Raw genomic sequence first — 17,789 nt, forward strand, 5'->3', positions numbered from 1 at the left:
TAAAATATATTGTTCAAGGCAATAAACACTACATGTGAATAAAGAGTTTACAAAATATTTATAACAATAACAATGTATGGTGACAGATGTTAACTAGACTTATTGCAATGACCGTTTCACAATATATACAAATATCAAACCATTATGTTGTATACCTGAAACTGATATAATGATATATATCAATTATAACTCAGTTTAGAAAAAAAGAGTAGCTCATTTATTTAATGCTCAGACAACAAAATACCTGTCATATTACTAGCAGTGGAAAGCTAGAAATATGATAATCATGAGATATTTTATTACATATAGAGAATTTTTACCTAGAATCACACTTTATCAATTCAAATAATTTTTCAATCTTAGTAATTATCAGATTCTAAGGGAAAACATAAAGTAGGAAAATAGCCTTATATTTTTAGCATATTCAGTATGGATACTTTAGTGACTATGAACTCCCTAAAATGTAACTGTTTTGTACTCCAACTCAGAAGTAAAATCTTTTGTATGTTAGAACAAAAGTTAATGCACTAGTCCTCATGAAAACATGTTCTTGCAAAAAAGATTGATTCCATAAAATTCAGCTTTATGACTATGCTGTGACATTATAGCAAATACGGTTTCAGAATTCACTCCTTCCATTGCCTTGAAGTAGCAGCAGCAACACAGTTCAGAGAATTCCAGGCCAGTTTGAGTGTAAACCCATCGAATCCAAAGTCCCATTATACTGTGAACAGTACCATCAAAAGAAGCTTTTGAAAAGTCCCCTGGGTCAGAAAGGAAAACAAGGCCAAACGGAGCCAAAAGGCCTGCTGATGACTCTTCTGTGGGCTCTGAGTCGCCATTACCCTCCCGAGGACTGGGTCTGGAGGGGCAGTATCATGCTCATTATTCTTGAGATTGTAAATTAGCACTTATGTCTACAGTTCTGAATAATGAAAATGTTAATAAACAGAGCTTTTTTTTCTCCCAGGAGTTCCATTAACAAGATTTCTTCAGTTTGGGGTAGTTTCCAGACTTCTGAGAGCCTTCCTCTTCCAGCAGAAGCCCTCATTAAATAATTTTCCCAGACTTGAGAACTTCTCATGCTTTTAGTTTTCTCCAAACGTGAAATAAAATCTAATTTCCTTCTTCTACACATTCCTGTTATTCAGGCAAGATATATGTTTGGTGGCAGTAGTAAAGATTATTACTACTACTATTACTACAATAATACTACCTAGAATAAAAGGTACTAATGCTTTGTCTGGGCTTCGTATGCGCCAGGTTTGATGCTCAGTGCTTCCACCGAATCATCTCATTCCAGCCTCTCGACAGTCATGCAGTGATTGCAACTGTAGATTACAATTGTCATTGTAATTTCAGATCAGTTTAGCAGGCATGCTCTGCTAAATTAATCACAAAGAGGCATAAAAAGCAGCCTGGACTCAAACCAGTTCAGAAATCTGTGCCTTTAACCAGCATGTTCTAAGGCCCCATTTCTTCTAAACAAATGTGACATCTAGGCTGGGGACACAGTGAATGAGTGGCATGTCAGTGCTTGATAAATCAACCAGTCAGGCAAAGGTAAAATTAGGATGCATGAAAGAAGATTTAGACTTAAAGTTTCCAAAAGTCATTAAAAAAGAGGAGTAGAAATACACACTCATATCATTATATACCAAAATGACCTGTGAGTCATCGTACTTAGAATGTTAAATGTAAACATGATTAAGTAGCTTAAATATTTATGATGTGAATTTGTGCCCATTTAGTTGTCATACAAAGCTATTGGCAAAGTTTTAACTCAATGTGCAGGATCACATCTTAAATTTATCAGTTAATGTTTTCTAAAGTGTAAAAAATGTGTGGTGAGATTTTCGAGACCAATGCATGAATGAAACAGGCATTAAGATGCAGACGGAGGAACTCCTCCTTTGTCTATCAGAACCTCTGTGATGCAGTTTTCCAGCCCCTTTCTGCTCGTGATCCGTGTTCACCATCTCTCAGCTTCTTTACTGGTGGCAGGACCTACCGGAGTTGTGATAAATATTGAGCTGTGAAGGTTAAACACAGAATCCCTCCTTCCCAGTAGATTATATGTTTTCTGTCTCGACTTTTTCTCTGTTGCAGTTTATTATGCTGACATACCTTTTCATGCTGGCCTGGCTGGGAGTCACGGCATTCACCTCACTGCCAGTTTACATGTATTTCAACCTGTGGACCATCTGCCGAAACACCACCTTAGTGGAGGGAGCGAATCTCTGCCTGGACCTTCGTCAGTTTGGTAGGTGTACCCCTGGCTGTAAATACAGCACCTCACATGGTTTGCTTCATTTTAAAATAGTGTAATGGAAAATAAAACAGAAACCCACCCCAGTATTCTTGCCTGAAAAGTCCCAGGGACACAGGAGCCTGGCAGGCTACAGTCCTAAGGGTCGCAAGGGGTTGGAAATGACTGAGTAACCGAGCAAACTAGCGTAAACCACTTTGGAACGATCGTTACTTCGACCAAAGAGAGAGATGCATCCGAATCTTCATGTTTAAGTCATTCTTTTAAAACCAAACTAAGGGAATTTCAGAGTGAGTGCAAGTCACTCTTATGACATGAACCGTGCAGTGTTTGCATAGGATTTTCATTCTCCCCCGATAAACTATATAGTCTGTGAAGTCTGCTATGAAGCTCACCTAAGAAATAGATACTTCATTGTTTACTGAAACAGGGGAAAAAGTTAACTTTACCATTTCATAATTTTTTAAAAAATCAAAAAATACTAAATCAATCAGTAGGTCCTCTTAGGTTATTTTTATTTAGGGCTGAAACCTCATGTAATAATAATAATTTCTTACGTGCATAAGGGCTTACAATAGTTTGTGTATGTTTGCCTGTTTAGTTCTCACAGTAATTCTATATGGTGGATCCTCTGGTTATCCTCTTTATAAATGACAAAAGTGAGGTACCAGGAGGTTAACTTCCTGTCCAAAATGACACAGCTAGTAAGTGACAGCGCTGGATTCTCTCCATCCAGTTTCAGAGTCTGTTTTTGGCTCGAAGTGAACTGCCTCACTGTTGAAACAAGTACTGAACTATGAATGAGGAAAGTTGAGTCTAATCTCACCTAACCTGTTTGGAATTCCATCCCATCCTTTGTAATGATATGGGGGCTACAGAATTTATAGAAGATATGCAAAGTCATGTGCTCAAACTGATTTTTTTTTTTTTTTTACAACATAACTGTTAGTGGATTGCCATTCCCTTCTCCAGTGGATCTTCCTGACTCAGGGATCAAACCCAGGTCTCTTGCATTGCAGGTGAATTCTTTACCATCCAAGCCACCAGGGAAGACCTTTAACATCTAATAAAGTGTTCTAAATGTTTTTCTCTAATGCGGGTGTCCCCGTACTTCAGGCAAGTGGGAAACAGTTCAGTAGAGGGGATCACAAGGTTAGACTGTGGCTCTGAAGTTAGACTGTAGACAGACTGCAGGGTATGGTCGAACCAGTCCATCACCAGCTAGCCCAATGTTCCAAATGGTGTCCTCTTGATGGAAGGAGTTTCAGCCCCCATTGCATGATGCAAATGAAAATCAGGATGATCTGCTCTGTGCATGGGGTTCTTGGCAAGAAGATGATGGAAGGAACGTGGACAGGTCTTCTCTGGGGAAAGTTTTAACCTTGGAATCATGTCCATGTAAACACAGGAAAAGGAAACCTTGGCACCTGCTGCTGGAGGTCACTGGAAAATAGCTGCTCGGAAAACCACAGCCCTAGCTTCAGCATTCCCCGCCCCCAACTAAAATGTCTTCCTTTAATTCTTCTAATCTGAAAAATTAAAATTGGAAGAGATGTGGCTAGTCTCACAGAGAGGGTTGCCCAGTAAATTACAGGACACCCAGTTAAGTTTGAATTTCTGATAAGCAATATATTTAGTCCAGTACATCCCAGATATTGTAGGGGACATACATCTGGTAAGTGTGAAGCATGACTATGATTAAAGCTGCTCTTTGAACCTTAGCCCTGTTACAGCATAGTTCAGTTCAGTTGCTCAGTCATGTCTGACTCTTTGCGACCCCATGGACTGCAGCACACCAGGCCTCCCCGTCCATCACCGACTCCTGGAGCTTGATCAAACTCATGTCCATCAAGTCGGTGATGCCATCCAACTCATGCGAAGAGTTGACTCATTGGAAAACACTCTGATGCTGGGAAGGATTGGGGGCAGGAGGAGAAGGGGACGACAGAGAATGAGATGGCTGGATGGCATCACCGACTCGATGGATATGAGTGTGAGTGAACTCTCAGAGTTGGTGATGGACAGGGAGGCCTGGTGTACTGCAATTCATGGGGTCACAAAAAGTCGGACATGACTGAGCGACTGAACTGAACTGAACTGAACTAGGTTAGTCATAGCTTTTCTTCCAAGGAGCAAGTGTCTTAATTTCATGGCTGCAGTCACCATCTGTGGTAATTTTGGAGGCCAAAAAAATAAAGTGTGTCACTGTTTCCACTGTTTCCCCATCTATTTGCCATGAAGTGATGGGACCAGATGCCGTGAATGTTTTCTGAATGTTGAGTTTTAAGGCAACTTATTCACTCTCTTCTTGCACTTTCATCCAGGATTTATTCAGGCTTAGCCTTGTTCTGTGATGGGCAGAGGTGTCATGCAACCTTTCACATCATCTGTACAGGCTTTCTGTTTGCTCTTAACAAAGAATCTACTGCCTGGACAGCATGTATTTACCCTCCAAATAATACATCTTTAATAAGAATCCTTAATGCTCATATGCAATCAAGTTATAAACAAAGGGCATCAGAAAAGAAAAAAACCAACCCCCCAATTGTCGATCACAATGGGTACAGACAGAGGCAACAGAATTTCCTGATGGGTTGTGTGTGGGGGTCGACAGGAAAAGAGGATTCAAGAAGGAATTCATCTTTTTGATTAAGCAACTGGGAAGGCTGATTAGCTATCAAATGAGATGGGAAAGCCAACTAGAAGAGCTTGCTCAGGAGTGGGGCAGGCAAGGGAGAAGATGAGACTTCAGTTTCGGCAGTGTTTTTTTTCAGGTGCTTATTAGAGAACTCAATAGAGTTGTCAAGTAAGAAGTTGGATATTTGGGTCTTGGTTTCAGGAGAGAAGTATGGGGCTGCCTGTATGGATTTAGGAATCTTGATAATGTTTTAAGTTGAAAGCTCTGAGAACGGCCGAGGTCAGCAAAGGAGACAGATAACTGAGGACCGGACACTGAGAAGCACCACTGAAAGAGATCCTAGCTTGCTGGAGGAACCAGACAAAGATACTGAGAGGGAGAAGCCGGTGAGAACAGAAAGGCAAAAGCAGGAGGATGTACATTTTGGAATCCAAATAAAGAGACCATGAAGGGTGCAAGTCTCCTCTGTCCATGAGATTTCCCAGGCAAGAATACTGGAGTGGGTTGCCATTTCCTTCTCCAGGGAATCTTCCCAACCCAAGGATCGAACCCACATCTCCTGCATTGGCAGGCAGATTCTTTAACCACTGAGCCACCGGGGAAGCCTTGTGGGAGTCATCAGCTGCCTCCAATACTGCTGACTGGCGAATAGAAGGTGAACTGAGAATTCACCTTCAGATTTAACAATGTGGAGCGCATGAGTGATCTTCATAAAGAAAGTTTCAATGGAGGATTGGGGTGAAATTTGACTTGAAAGGGTTTAAGTGAAAATGGAAAGAAAGGAATTGCAGACGGAGCCTAAGCAACACTTCCTAGAAGTTTTGCTGCAAATGCGAATAAAGAAATAGGCAGAGAAATGCATGCATAGCCAGGGTGTTTCATGTGAATGAATGAAGTCTGCAACAGATCAGCAAGGAGAAAGACAGCCTTTCCTGAGAAGATTTCTCACTAATGATGATTTATTAGACACATCTTCCAGAGGTTCTTTTTAACCCCTCTTAGACGTCCCATGGCAAAAAAGGAAGGTCCCAGAGAAGGATCTCTGAATTCAAGATATTGCAAGTAGATTTTTTTTTTAACTGAAATAATTGCCCAAACCATTGGCAAAGCAGGTTGGTATAAGCAGATCCATAAACATGGAGAGTTGATGGTGCACCTCAAAGCTAAGAATGTGTGAATATGTGTACATATTAAAACTAAATAATATGTCCATATATTGTTATGCAGCAAGTGCTAAAAGCTGAGGTATTAGTTTGCCCAGAAGTTGTGAATTTTTCCTTTCATGTATATATGTGTTTAATACTTCAGGAGTTCTCAAAACAAAATCAAAGACCCATTTTAGGATGAACTTGATCACTTCTGTAAAATGAGGTCTGTGGCAGTGCATCACCTGTGTGCTTGTTAAAAATTCAATACTCCTGGCAAACGTTCACAAACTCCGATGGATTAGTCCTCCGGTGGATCCAGAGATACAAATTTGTGATAGTTCCCCAGGAGATTCTGATGCTGTTCAGTTCAGTCACTCAGTCGTGCACAATCTTTGTGACCCCAAAGACTGCAGCACACCAGGCCTCCCTGTCCATCACCAACTCCAGGAATTCACTCAAATTCATGTCCACTGAGTCAATGATGTCATCCAGCCATCTCATCCTCTGTCGTCCCCTTCTCCTCCTGCCTTCAATCTTTCTCAGCATCAGCATCTTTTCCAGTGAGTCAGCTCTTCACACCAGGTGGCCAAAGTATTGGCGCTTCAGCTTCAGCATCAGTCCTTCCAATGAATATTCGGGACTGATCTCCTTTAGGATGGACTGGTTGGATCTCCTTGCAGTCCAAGGGACTCTCAAGAGTCTTATCCAACACCACAGTTCAAAAGCATCAATTCTCTAGCACTCAGCTTTCTTTATAGTCCACCTCTCACATCCATACATGACTACTAGAAAAATCAGAGCTTTGACCAGACAGACCTTTGTTGGCAAAGTAATGTCTCTGCTTTTGAATATGCTATCTAGGTTGGTCATAACTTTTCTTCCAAGGAGTAAGGGTCTTTTAATTTCATGGCTGCAGTCACCATCTGCAGTGATTTTGGAGCCCCCCCCCCAAAAATAAAGTCTGACACTGTTTCCACTGTTTCCCCATCTATTTGCCATGAAGTGATGGGACCAGATGCCATGGTCTTTGTTTTCTTAATGTTGAGCCTTAAGCCAACTTTTTATTTTCCTCAAGAGGCTCTTTAGTTCTCCTTCACTTTCTGCCATAGGGGTGGTGTCCTCTGCATATCTGAGGTTATTGGTATTTCTCCCAGCAATCTTGATTCCCGCTTGTACTTCATCCAGCGCAGCGTTCCTCATGATGTACTCTGCATATAAGTTAAATAAGCAGGGTGACAATATACAGCCTTGACGTACTCCTTTTCCTATTTGGAACCAGTCTGTTGTTCCATGTCCAGTTCTAACTGTTCCTTCCTGACCTGCATACAGATTTCTCAGGAGGCAGGTCAGGTGGCCTGGTATTCCCATCTCTTTCAGAATTTTCCACAGTTTATTGTGATCCACACAGTCAAAGGCTTAGGCATAGTCACTAAAGCAGTCAGTTCAGTTCAGTTGCTCAGTCGTGTAGGTGTTTTTCCGGAACTCTCATGCTTTTTCGATGATCCACAAGATGTTGGCAATTTGATCTCTGGTTCCTCTGCCTTTTCTAAAACCAGCTTGAACATCTGGAAGTTCACGTACTGTTGAAGCCTGGCTTGGAGAATTTTGAGCATTACTTTACTAGCATGTGAGATGAGTGCAATTGTGCATTAGGTTGAACATTCTTTGGCATTGCCTTTCTTTGGGATTGGAATGAAAACTGGCCTTTTCCAGTCCTGAGGCCACTGTTGAGTCTTCCAAATTTGCTGGCATATTGAGTGCAGCACTTTCACAGCATCATCTTTTAGGATTTGAAATAGCTCAACTGGAATTCTATCACCTCCACTAGCTTTGTTCGTAGTGATGCTTCCTAAGGCCCACTTGACTTCGCATTCCAGGATGTCTGACTCTAGGTGAGTGATCATACCATTGTGACTATCTGGCTCATGAAGATCTTTTTTGTACAGTTCTTCTGTGTATTCTCGCCACCTCTTTTTAATATCTTCTGCTTCTGTCAGGTCCACACCATTTCTGTCCTTTATTGTGCCCATCTTTGCATGAAATGTTCCCTTGGTATCTCTAATTTTCTTGAAGAGATCTCTAGTCAGGAGATTCTGATGCAGTTGATCCATAAACCAACTGGAGCAAGGATAAACAGGAGTGAAATTGTAGCTTTTTATTTCTTCTTACTAATAACACTGTTTTCAGCATTAGCAGAGAAAAATTGCTCCTTTGGGCAGTATGCTTTTATAGACTAATGGAGGCTTTGTACAAGCAGAATACTTTTAGATCCTGGCTTCATCTGGAGCACAGTTATCCAAATAATTCTGATGCCTACACCATGACATTAATGGACCAAACCAATGAAGTAGCTACAATTGAATCTGAAGATTCTGGTGGCTAGATCCCATTGAATTCAGATTGAAAATGTTTTAAATTGCTTGAGGCTTGAATAGTCTTGATCTTCCATTCTAAGTTTTATTTTTCATGATTATTATCAAGCCACGAGAGCTGAGGAAGAGTTTTTCCATTAAAATATCACATATAAGGAAACTTACTTATATTTTATCCACTCAAGTTTTTTTTTTCTCTCTCTGGGATCCTGAAAATATGTAAAATGTTAAACTGTACTTTTCTGAATATTGTAGGGATTGTGACAATTGGAGAGGAAAAGAAAATTTGCACTGTCTCTGAGAACTTCCTGAGAATGTGTGAATCCACTGAGGTGAGTGTTGTTACAGCCTTTAATTTTGTTAGAATTTGAGCTTTATTTTGTTATTTGATATATAATTAAACTGACATCAAATTCCTGCCTTTTTCTTTCAGAGGCAAGTTCACTTGCAATGTTGTTATGCAGGGGGATGAGAAAATAAATAAGAATGAGATACTCTGCATATTTCAATAAAAATTATGATAAAAATTTTTTCTAGAAACTATCATTTTAGTGAAAGTTGGTAAATCATAAGGCTATATTTTAAAAGATATGCCATAGCCTTCATGGTTATAATATTACTGGAAACCATCATTATTAATCATGATCTCATCTTTAACATGAAATTATACTAAAATAGTGCAGTTGCAAAGATTTAAACAACTTTCAGGAGGAAACACGGAGAAGGCAATGGCACCCCACTCCAGTACTCTAGCCTGGAAAATCCCATGGATGGAGGAGCCTGGTGGGCTGCAGTCCATGGGGTCGCTGAGAGTCAGACACGACTGAGCGACTTAGCAGCAGCAGCAGAAGAAGAAAAGATACTGTGAGGTGCACTTCTGTTAAAGATGAGCAGAGTTCCTACTCATGAGGCTATGGATGCCTTATCACTCTTCTGTTGTAACCCTGATGCATGTCTGTTTCTCCCTGGTTTCTCTTGCAGCTGAACATGACCTTCCACTTGTTTATTGTTGCCCTTGCCGGAGCTGGGGCTGCAGTCATCGCTATGGTAAGACCTCAAAGCTCTGAGGCTTGGTTTTTCAGTTTGCCTGTAGAGACGATCATTTGCCTCTAATATCCAAAATCTGTAGGAATCATATGTGTTTTAGCATCATTTTAAAAAAGAGAGGGGGAGAATGAGCAAATAATTAAGTGAAAAATAAGGCTTACTCTAAAGAAAGATATTCGTTACAATAGAATTGACATTTAGTAATCAGTTGAATGATTCAAATACTTCATAATATTGGTAACACTAACCAAAATAAGTAAATTCCTTAGCATTTTAGATGTGAGACTACTATTACCATAAAAAGTCATTTATTTGGCATATACTAAGGCAATGGCACCCCACTCCAGTACACTTGCCTGGAAAATCACATGGACAGAGGAGCCTGATGGGCTGCAGTCCATGGGGTCGCTGGGAGTCGGACACGACTGAGCGACTTCCCTTTCACTTTTCACTTTCATGCATTGGAGAGGGGAATGGCAACCCACTCCAGTGTTCTTGCCTGGAGAATCCCAGGGACGGGGGAGCCTGGTGGGCTGCCGTCTACGGGGTCGCACAGAGTCGTACACGACTGGAGCGACTTAGCAGCAGCAGTAGCAGCACATATGCATCAATGGGATATTCAAATAATTTAATCAATTCCTTATCTTACGTTACCCTTTTTTCCTCCTTATGGAGTCATTTATGAAAAAAGGATTTATTTTTCTTTACATAAACCTTAGTAGTTTCTGGTCATGTCTTCGGTATATAACTTTCTTAAAAAATATTAAGAACAAGTCCTGAAAGTCAGGTTTTACCAAGTTTTGAGGACCTGAATTTTGCCAGATCCAGTCTCTTCTCTGTAACTCACCATGAGTTCCATTTTGTTCAGTGGAAGGCCAAGTGGCAACGATGAACACGGACCCTGCACATTGTAGGAGCTTTTGCAGCCGGGTTCCTCTGTCCTTACTTTCATGTCCTAGAATATACGTGGCAGAGAGCTCTAGAAGGTGCCCAGTAACTTCAGCTATGGAATAGCTACTTCAATACCCAGAAATGATGAGTTAATTTGGAACTATCTAATTCCTTTCCTTATGGTGCCAATACATTGTCCAGCGTGTTGGTGAAAGAAACATTCAGAAAAAAAATGAGTGCTTTTCTCTTGTAAAAGACTAATAACAGGAAAGCAGAGACAATGTGCCAGTGAGCCACTTCGAACCAGTCATTTTCAGTGACTTCATAAATCAATTTGCATTAAGACCTGACTCTGTTTTATAAAACTGTTTTCAAAAGTGTGTATATATGTCACTTCAGTCATGTCTGACTCTTTGCAACCTCAGGGACTGTAGCCCATTGGTGGGGCTCCTCTGTCCATAGGATTCTCCAGGCAAGAATCCTGGAGTGGGTTGCCATGGCCTCCTCCAGGGAGTCTTCCCAACCCAGGGATCGAACCAGCATCTCCCGTGTCCCCAGGTTCTATACCACTAGCACCACACTATTTTCAAAAATACCTGACAAAAATAGCCATATCAGGGCCATGGTGGATTTTCAGATATTTTAATTCAATATCATGTTAATTGCTCAACATTGTATATTTGGTGTATAAATGTCTCCATAAGAATTTCACTTCAGAATATGAGATGCTTAACAAGATCTCGCTGCCTGAGTAATTGAGGGGTCACAATAAAACAATAAGCAAAGGCCTTATATTCTTAACATAGAATCATCCATAGGTTCTGGGCAGTGATATCCCAGACCCCATAATCCCAAATAGCCTGGCTGTGAGATAACAGGAAACATCTGTTCACCTGCATCCACCCACACATTTCTGCACGATGGATAAATCTAGGGTCATGTATATTCAAGCAATGCACACCCATGTATAAAACATCTATCAAACCATTTTCTGAAAAGAAGTACATAATAAAGCATTTGTTTGCATTTGCAACATAGGTGTGTATAAAATTTTGTGTAAAAACACATGCCTTCAGGCACACATTAGTGAAAAGTACCTGTCTGAACAAAATAGTGTTTAAATGACTCTAAAAATGCTTCCTATAAAGTGATTCTATTATCAAAAGATTTTAAGATGATAGAAAATTTAGATGTTATATATTTCTTAAGAAATCTGCATAGATTTAGGAATTAACTTACAGCAAGAGTTTAGAAGATTACTTTCATAAGTACTAACCATCCTTTTAGATAACTAAATAAAAGCAAAGCATAAATTCCTTAAGAAGTAAATAAGTTCTAAATATTGATTGACATCCCAAGTTTATGTTTCTGGAAACAGAAAATACTGATAGAACTACTTCTGTCATTCCCAGTATTAATATAGCTTCCATAGCACTGCTATTGGCTAACATTTCTTTAAAATATACTTTGTCGAAGTTACCATGAAATGCTTTATCAGCACTGGTAAGATAGCAACTGTCATTAACCTCAACACACCTCATTCAGATCTCAGAGGACAACTACCATAATTATTTCTATATTAGATGTCAGAAAATTGAGATGAATTTCACTCTACCAAGGTATTTAAAAATGCTCTGTCATTTAAGGCAAGGGTTGTAAGGATTTAGACCAAGATTCATGTGTGCTGTACTCCGCCTGCATGTGGGACACCTGGGTTCGATCCCTGGATTGGGAAGATCCCCTGGAGGAGGTATGGCAACCCACTCACATATCCTTGCCTGGAGAATCACCATGGACAGAGGAGCCTGGCGGCTACAGTCCATAGGGTCACAAAGAGTTGGACACAACTGAGCGACTAAGCAGGGCATAGCACTACTCCATTAATTTTTTTAAATTATATTAGGAAGGTCTGTCTGCTGACAAAAGTAGTCAACTTAGCATCTCTAGATTTCAGTGTTTAGGATTCATCTGCTGAGGTCCGGTAACAAGCCTGGAGCTTGCATTAACCTAGGGCCAGGTGAAATATCTGAAAACCTGCTGGGAAACTCCAGTCTCTAAAATAGAGTAACGGTGACACTCTTTTCAGTAACACTGACATTCTTTTTAGTATTTCACTCATAGATTCTTAGTAATAATTTAAGGGTCATATTTTTCTCAGATTTCAAAGAGAAAGTTTCTGAACATCTAAAAATAAATTCATTCCTATGGCAAATATTCTGAGTACCAGCTGCTTGATAAGCACTCTCCAAGGCCCTTGATATTTTCACAGCAACAATGACAACACAAATTCGGCTATGTGTACAAGCCTTACTTAATCCACATACATATAGTGATTAAGCTTTCACTATGAAAATGCAAGAAATATAATTCAGAGCTCCTACTTCCATGTGGCTTAAAATTTCTAAACAAATGAAGCAAAATACAGCATTTGAGAGGAATTTCATTGTTTTACTGTATCGCTGTATCAAAATTATTTTGTCAAAATTCCTTTCTACTGCCTATTGACTGCCTGAACATGAACATACTACAGTAGTCACCGTTTAGAATGTGCCTTGCATTCTAAATGCTCATCCCTACTTTTCTAGAATGAGCCTAGCTCCTATCTTGACTAATCAAAATTTTCAAGTTCTTCAAAAAACTAAAAATAGAACTACCATATGACCCAGCAACTTCACTCCTGGGTATATATCTGAAAAGAAAAATTACTCATTCAAAAAGATACATGAACCCCAGTGTTCATAGCAGCATTATTTACAATTTCCAAGACATGGAAGCAACCTAATTGTCCAACAACAGATGAATGGAAAAAAATGAGGTGTATATACAATGGAATATTACTGAGTAATATTCCATATATACAATGGAACATTACTCAACCATAAAAGAGAAGGAAATGTTGCCATTTGCAACACCGCAGATTGACCTGAAGAGTATTATGCTAAGTGAGATAAGTCAGATAAAGAAAGACAGCTACTGTATGATATCGCTTCTATGTGGAATCTAAAAAGTACAACAAGCTAGTGAATATACAAAAAAGCAACAGACTCACAGAAATTAAAAAAAGAACTAGTAGGTACTGGTGGAGAGAGGGACGGAAGAGGGGCAACATAGGGTCAGGGTATTAAGAGATATAAGCTAGTATGTATAAATTACAAGGACATATTGTACAACACTGGAATACAGCCAATGTTTTATAATAACTATAAATGGAATATAAGCTTTAGCAATTGTGAATCACTATACTTATACCTGTAATGTCCATAATATAGAATATCGCTATAATTCAATAGAAACTTTTCCTGTTCTATTTTACTTTAAGTAAAAATAATGCTACCCTTTAAGGCTCAGAGAAAGTACATACCTGGCAACTTAGTTTCTCTTTCCTATTCATCCATCAAAACCCACCAATTGGAAAATGTCTTTTTTTCTCTCAAAGACTACAAGGAAAGCAAAGAAAGAAAAACAAATAAGTGATCTCATTGCTCAGTCTATTCAGGTAAAACCAGGAGCTTCATTATTTCACACTTTATTCATCAGGAAAAATAGGTAGCTTCCTTCTTGAACTATTCTAGCTATTATGAATGTATATAAATGTACAAGATTCAGGGACTTCCCTGGTGATCCAGTGGTTAACACTCCATTCTCCCAAAGCAGGGGGTCCAGGTTCCAGCCACGCTCAGGAAACTAGATCCCACTTGCTGCAACTAAGAATTCTCATGATGCAATGAAGACTGAATATCTGGCATGCTGCAACTAAATAAATGGTGTAGCCAAATAAACAAATAAACATTTTTTTAAAAATTGAACAAAATAATACAAGAGTCACATGACACATTGCTTGCTCTCTTGTAGTTTGCAATGTAAAGTGCAAAATTCATTGAATGGAAAATCAACGTAATTAAATCCACAGGTTTGTGTTGGGGTTTCCATAAACCTGTTTTCTATTACACATCGGGTAGTGTATCATTTCATTAGTCCCAGTTCACTGGAGTCCACTGTATGTGAGACTGTTTCCTATAATAGATTAGAAAACACAAATACGTAACCATAAAATATGTAGTCTACGGTTTGAGTGAGGGCAGAAGGACAGGAAGCATCACATAAAAGCTTTAAAATATTGAATTAAGACCCTTGGATCCCTCAAAGCTGAAGAAGAAGAAAGAGACACTGAAAAAAGTGCACCAAGAAGATATTGTCATCATTGGGGGAGTGAGGAAGGAATATATTTTATTTATATTCTGTTACAGCAGAAACCTTCATCCCATTTTGTTAATGAACATGTTCTACAGACGTATATAATCTGAACATTTCTTTCCTAATAGCAAGGTGTAGTGAAGACGCAGAACAGACTTCCTGCATCAATTATCTTTGTCTTTGATTAGGTCCACTACCTTATGGTTCTGTCTGCCAACTGGGCTTATGTGAAAGACGCCTGCCGGATGCAGAAGTATGAAGACATCAAGTCAAAGGAGGAGCAGGAGCTTCATGATATCCACTCTACTCGCTCCAAAGAGCGGCTCAATGCGTACACATAAACACCACCTTCCAGTTCGATCACTCAAATGCATTGGTGTTTAACTAAGGGCCATCCAACCATCCAATCTTTTGAAAAAGAAAATGAAAGTGCTTCTCATCAATGATATGGAGGGGTGACTTATGAATCACCCGAATACACGTCTTTGTTGCGTAGCACTTCATTTCCTAATTTGTTAAATTGGTGTAATCAGATCTCTTCTACAAGCTCCTATCCAGCCTTTTCTTTTTTTCTTTTTTAAATTTCTCAAACTCACTTAATTCTGTAAGATCAAAGAGACTAACATTGTCAAATGCAGAGATTTGATTTTTAACCACCTCCATGTGTTATACATTACCCCTTTTGCATTCTTTCTTATGTTTTGAAAAGAAAAGTAGCTTTTTATACTTTTTAGTTTTGATTTCAGTAACTAGTTTAACTACAGGTAACCTTCAAAGGGACCACTGTACATTATGACAATAGACAGAAATGATATCATGACTCGAAACACAAAAATCCTGTCTGAAGATCAGTGGCCGTGTCGCTATAGGCCCTGGTTAATGTTTTCATCAATCTAAGGTGCAATTTCTAAATTTGTAAGAGTAGGTGTAAAAAAAGTGCTTCTTATCTTTGTTAACACTATTTTTTTCTTGATGTACTTAAAAGCATTTCTCTCTGATGACTCATGTTTCTGTTGTGAGCATGTAGAAACAGTGATGCTAATGCATGGCTAGTTACCTTTTTAAGATAGTGACACCAGGCTTACCTTTTAAAGTTTAGTATAGCGATGACTTTAACAGAAATAACTACCATGGACTGTTGGTGAATGATCACTTTGTGACTTAAGCAGTGGCTGGATTGGAACTTTTAATATGCTAATGTGGAACATGAATTACCTTTATGAAGGTGGTATATTAAAAATAAGCACACTAACCCCTCCGAAGTTGTTTTACCTACTTTAAAGCATTTTAATGGATTGCACCTCTGTAAACGATCCCTCCAATGTGTATGATATATTTGAAAAGGCTTCCATTAATATAATAGCTTTGCTTGCAGCCTTCCAATCTATGTTGGTTTACCTGTAGTGTTTTTTAAAGTGAGGTCAGAGGCCACTATACAATGTATCCTTTCAAAGTGTAGTGATATCTTGTGTTTTTATTTCAAGTAAGTCATTTTAACCAAATGTTCATTCGTATTCATTTATAAGACGTACCTATATCAAAGGAATAAAAAAAAATCAGTATTATTGGACCAAATTTGGTGTTTGTTTTAACCTTAACTCTTCTTCCGGTTATTTCTAATGCTACAAGAATGCTGTAAAGTGTCTTTTAAAATGATGTAGCCTGACAAGACTTTCTTGTCAGTGTATAAAAACTAGGTAGTATTGTGCACTATTTGACCATTGTGAAATCTTTTCTCAGTGTAAGTGCATTTCTAATAAAATTTATTGAGTGAAACAATCTTTGTACAATGACTAGTTGCGCATCATCCATAATTTTACAATTCTTGTAGTAGGTAGGGGGTGTATTACTAGGGTTATCTGTGGCATGATTATGCATTCTGTAGTATTATTTAATTAATTTGGGGTTTTGCTTCTTTTTTTTTACACTTAGGTTATCTTACTGGTTCAACATTTTTCTGATATATGCAGTATTACAGATATTCAGCACAAGTATTAATGGGCTTCTTTACATTCTATCTTATAGTGTTTCGGTTCTGTGTCTTAACAGTTTGTGATGATTTTTAAAACTGTCTTTTAAACTTATGTAATGATGTTGATGTTTTTGGCTTTTTTTTTTTTTTTTCGGGTATTAGAGTTTGTATTTTCACAAAGAGTGCTTTGTAGCAGGCATTACAATTAATCTGTTTTGTACATAAATGTGCCAACAGCTTGATGGTGGCGTTTTTGAAATGTAGAACAAAGTGCTTGCAAATGTAATAAATACACTTGTGTACTTTGTGTACTTATTATTAGTTTCTGCAGTGTGTTTCTGTTTTTTTCTTTCTTGTTTTGTTTATTCCTTTTTCCTGTGTGTGCATTCTTTCCAGTTCAATCGGTGCTGTTTCCTTAGGGTGCTTACTGACTTGGTTGAGCCGACCTAACTCTTCACAATTTAATGAGAAGTCTGTGCGTGACCTGCAGCGAGGGAATGCTGGGGAGAGGGGAGAGGGTGAAGTGGAGGCTGTGGAGGCCGTTCCATTTAGCAGACGATAACGATTCCCAGTTTGTGCTGTTTCCTTGCCTAATGTTCATTGCTTTGTGTTTTCTTTAGTGTTTCATAAACTAGCAGAGAAACAAAAATGTCTAATGCAATTCAGAGAGAAAAAATGATTTATTGGTTTGCTTCAAAATGTCAAGGTGAGACCAACGAAATGAAAAAAATTTTTTTTCCAGACTACATTTGTTTTGGATGTAATTTCTTCTGGCCAAATCAAGTAATGGCAATTTACAAATGATAAAATAGTTATCTAAAAAACCTAAACTTTCATAAAACCTAAGGGATTATATTATTCTTTATTTATGTATTCTTGTAAATGACAATTTGAAAATTTCATAAAGTTAAATTACTAATAGCTGCAATAATTATAAGTAGATCATGGGAAAATGTCTTGCTTTAAAAAAATCACCTTGATGACAATAAAAAAATTATCCCCTATTCAAACCTTATGAAATAATAATTCTTATTCTTTCCAGGATTTATGAGATGCTTAACTTTGTTGTTGTTGTGCTCACCTGTGTCCAACACTTTGCGACCCCATGGACTGCAGCCCGCCAGGCTCCTCTGTCCGTGGGATTTTCCCAGGCAAAGAATGCTGGAGTGGGCTGATATTTCTTTTGCAGGGGATCTTCCAGACTCAGGGACCGAAACCCAGTCTCATGCATCCCCTGCAGTGGCAGGCAGCTTCTTCT

The 17,789-nt window shown here is 38.7% G+C and overlaps 1 protein-coding gene across 2 annotated transcripts in view; it reads left to right on the top strand.

Moving 5' to 3' along the window:
- The window catches only part of GPM6A (glycoprotein M6A), a 248,372-nt gene extending 231,520 nt beyond the window's left edge, over window positions 1-16,852 (top strand). For both annotated transcript variants that reach the window (XM_018042034.1, XM_018042033.1), the window contains exons 4-7: window positions 2,110-2,263; window positions 8,683-8,759; window positions 9,409-9,474; window positions 14,748-16,852. In XM_018042034.1, coding sequence (XP_017897523.1) covers window positions 2,110-2,263; window positions 8,683-8,759; window positions 9,409-9,474; window positions 14,748-14,900 — 450 coding nt within the window. In that variant the 3' untranslated portion in view covers window positions 14,901-16,852. The remainder of the gene's footprint in view (window positions 1-2,109; window positions 2,264-8,682; window positions 8,760-9,408; window positions 9,475-14,747) is intronic.

Source organism: Capra hircus, chromosome 27 (genome assembly GCF_001704415.2).
Source record: "Capra hircus breed San Clemente chromosome 27, ASM170441v1, whole genome shotgun sequence".
NCBI lineage: Eukaryota > Metazoa > Chordata > Mammalia > Artiodactyla > Bovidae > Capra > Capra hircus.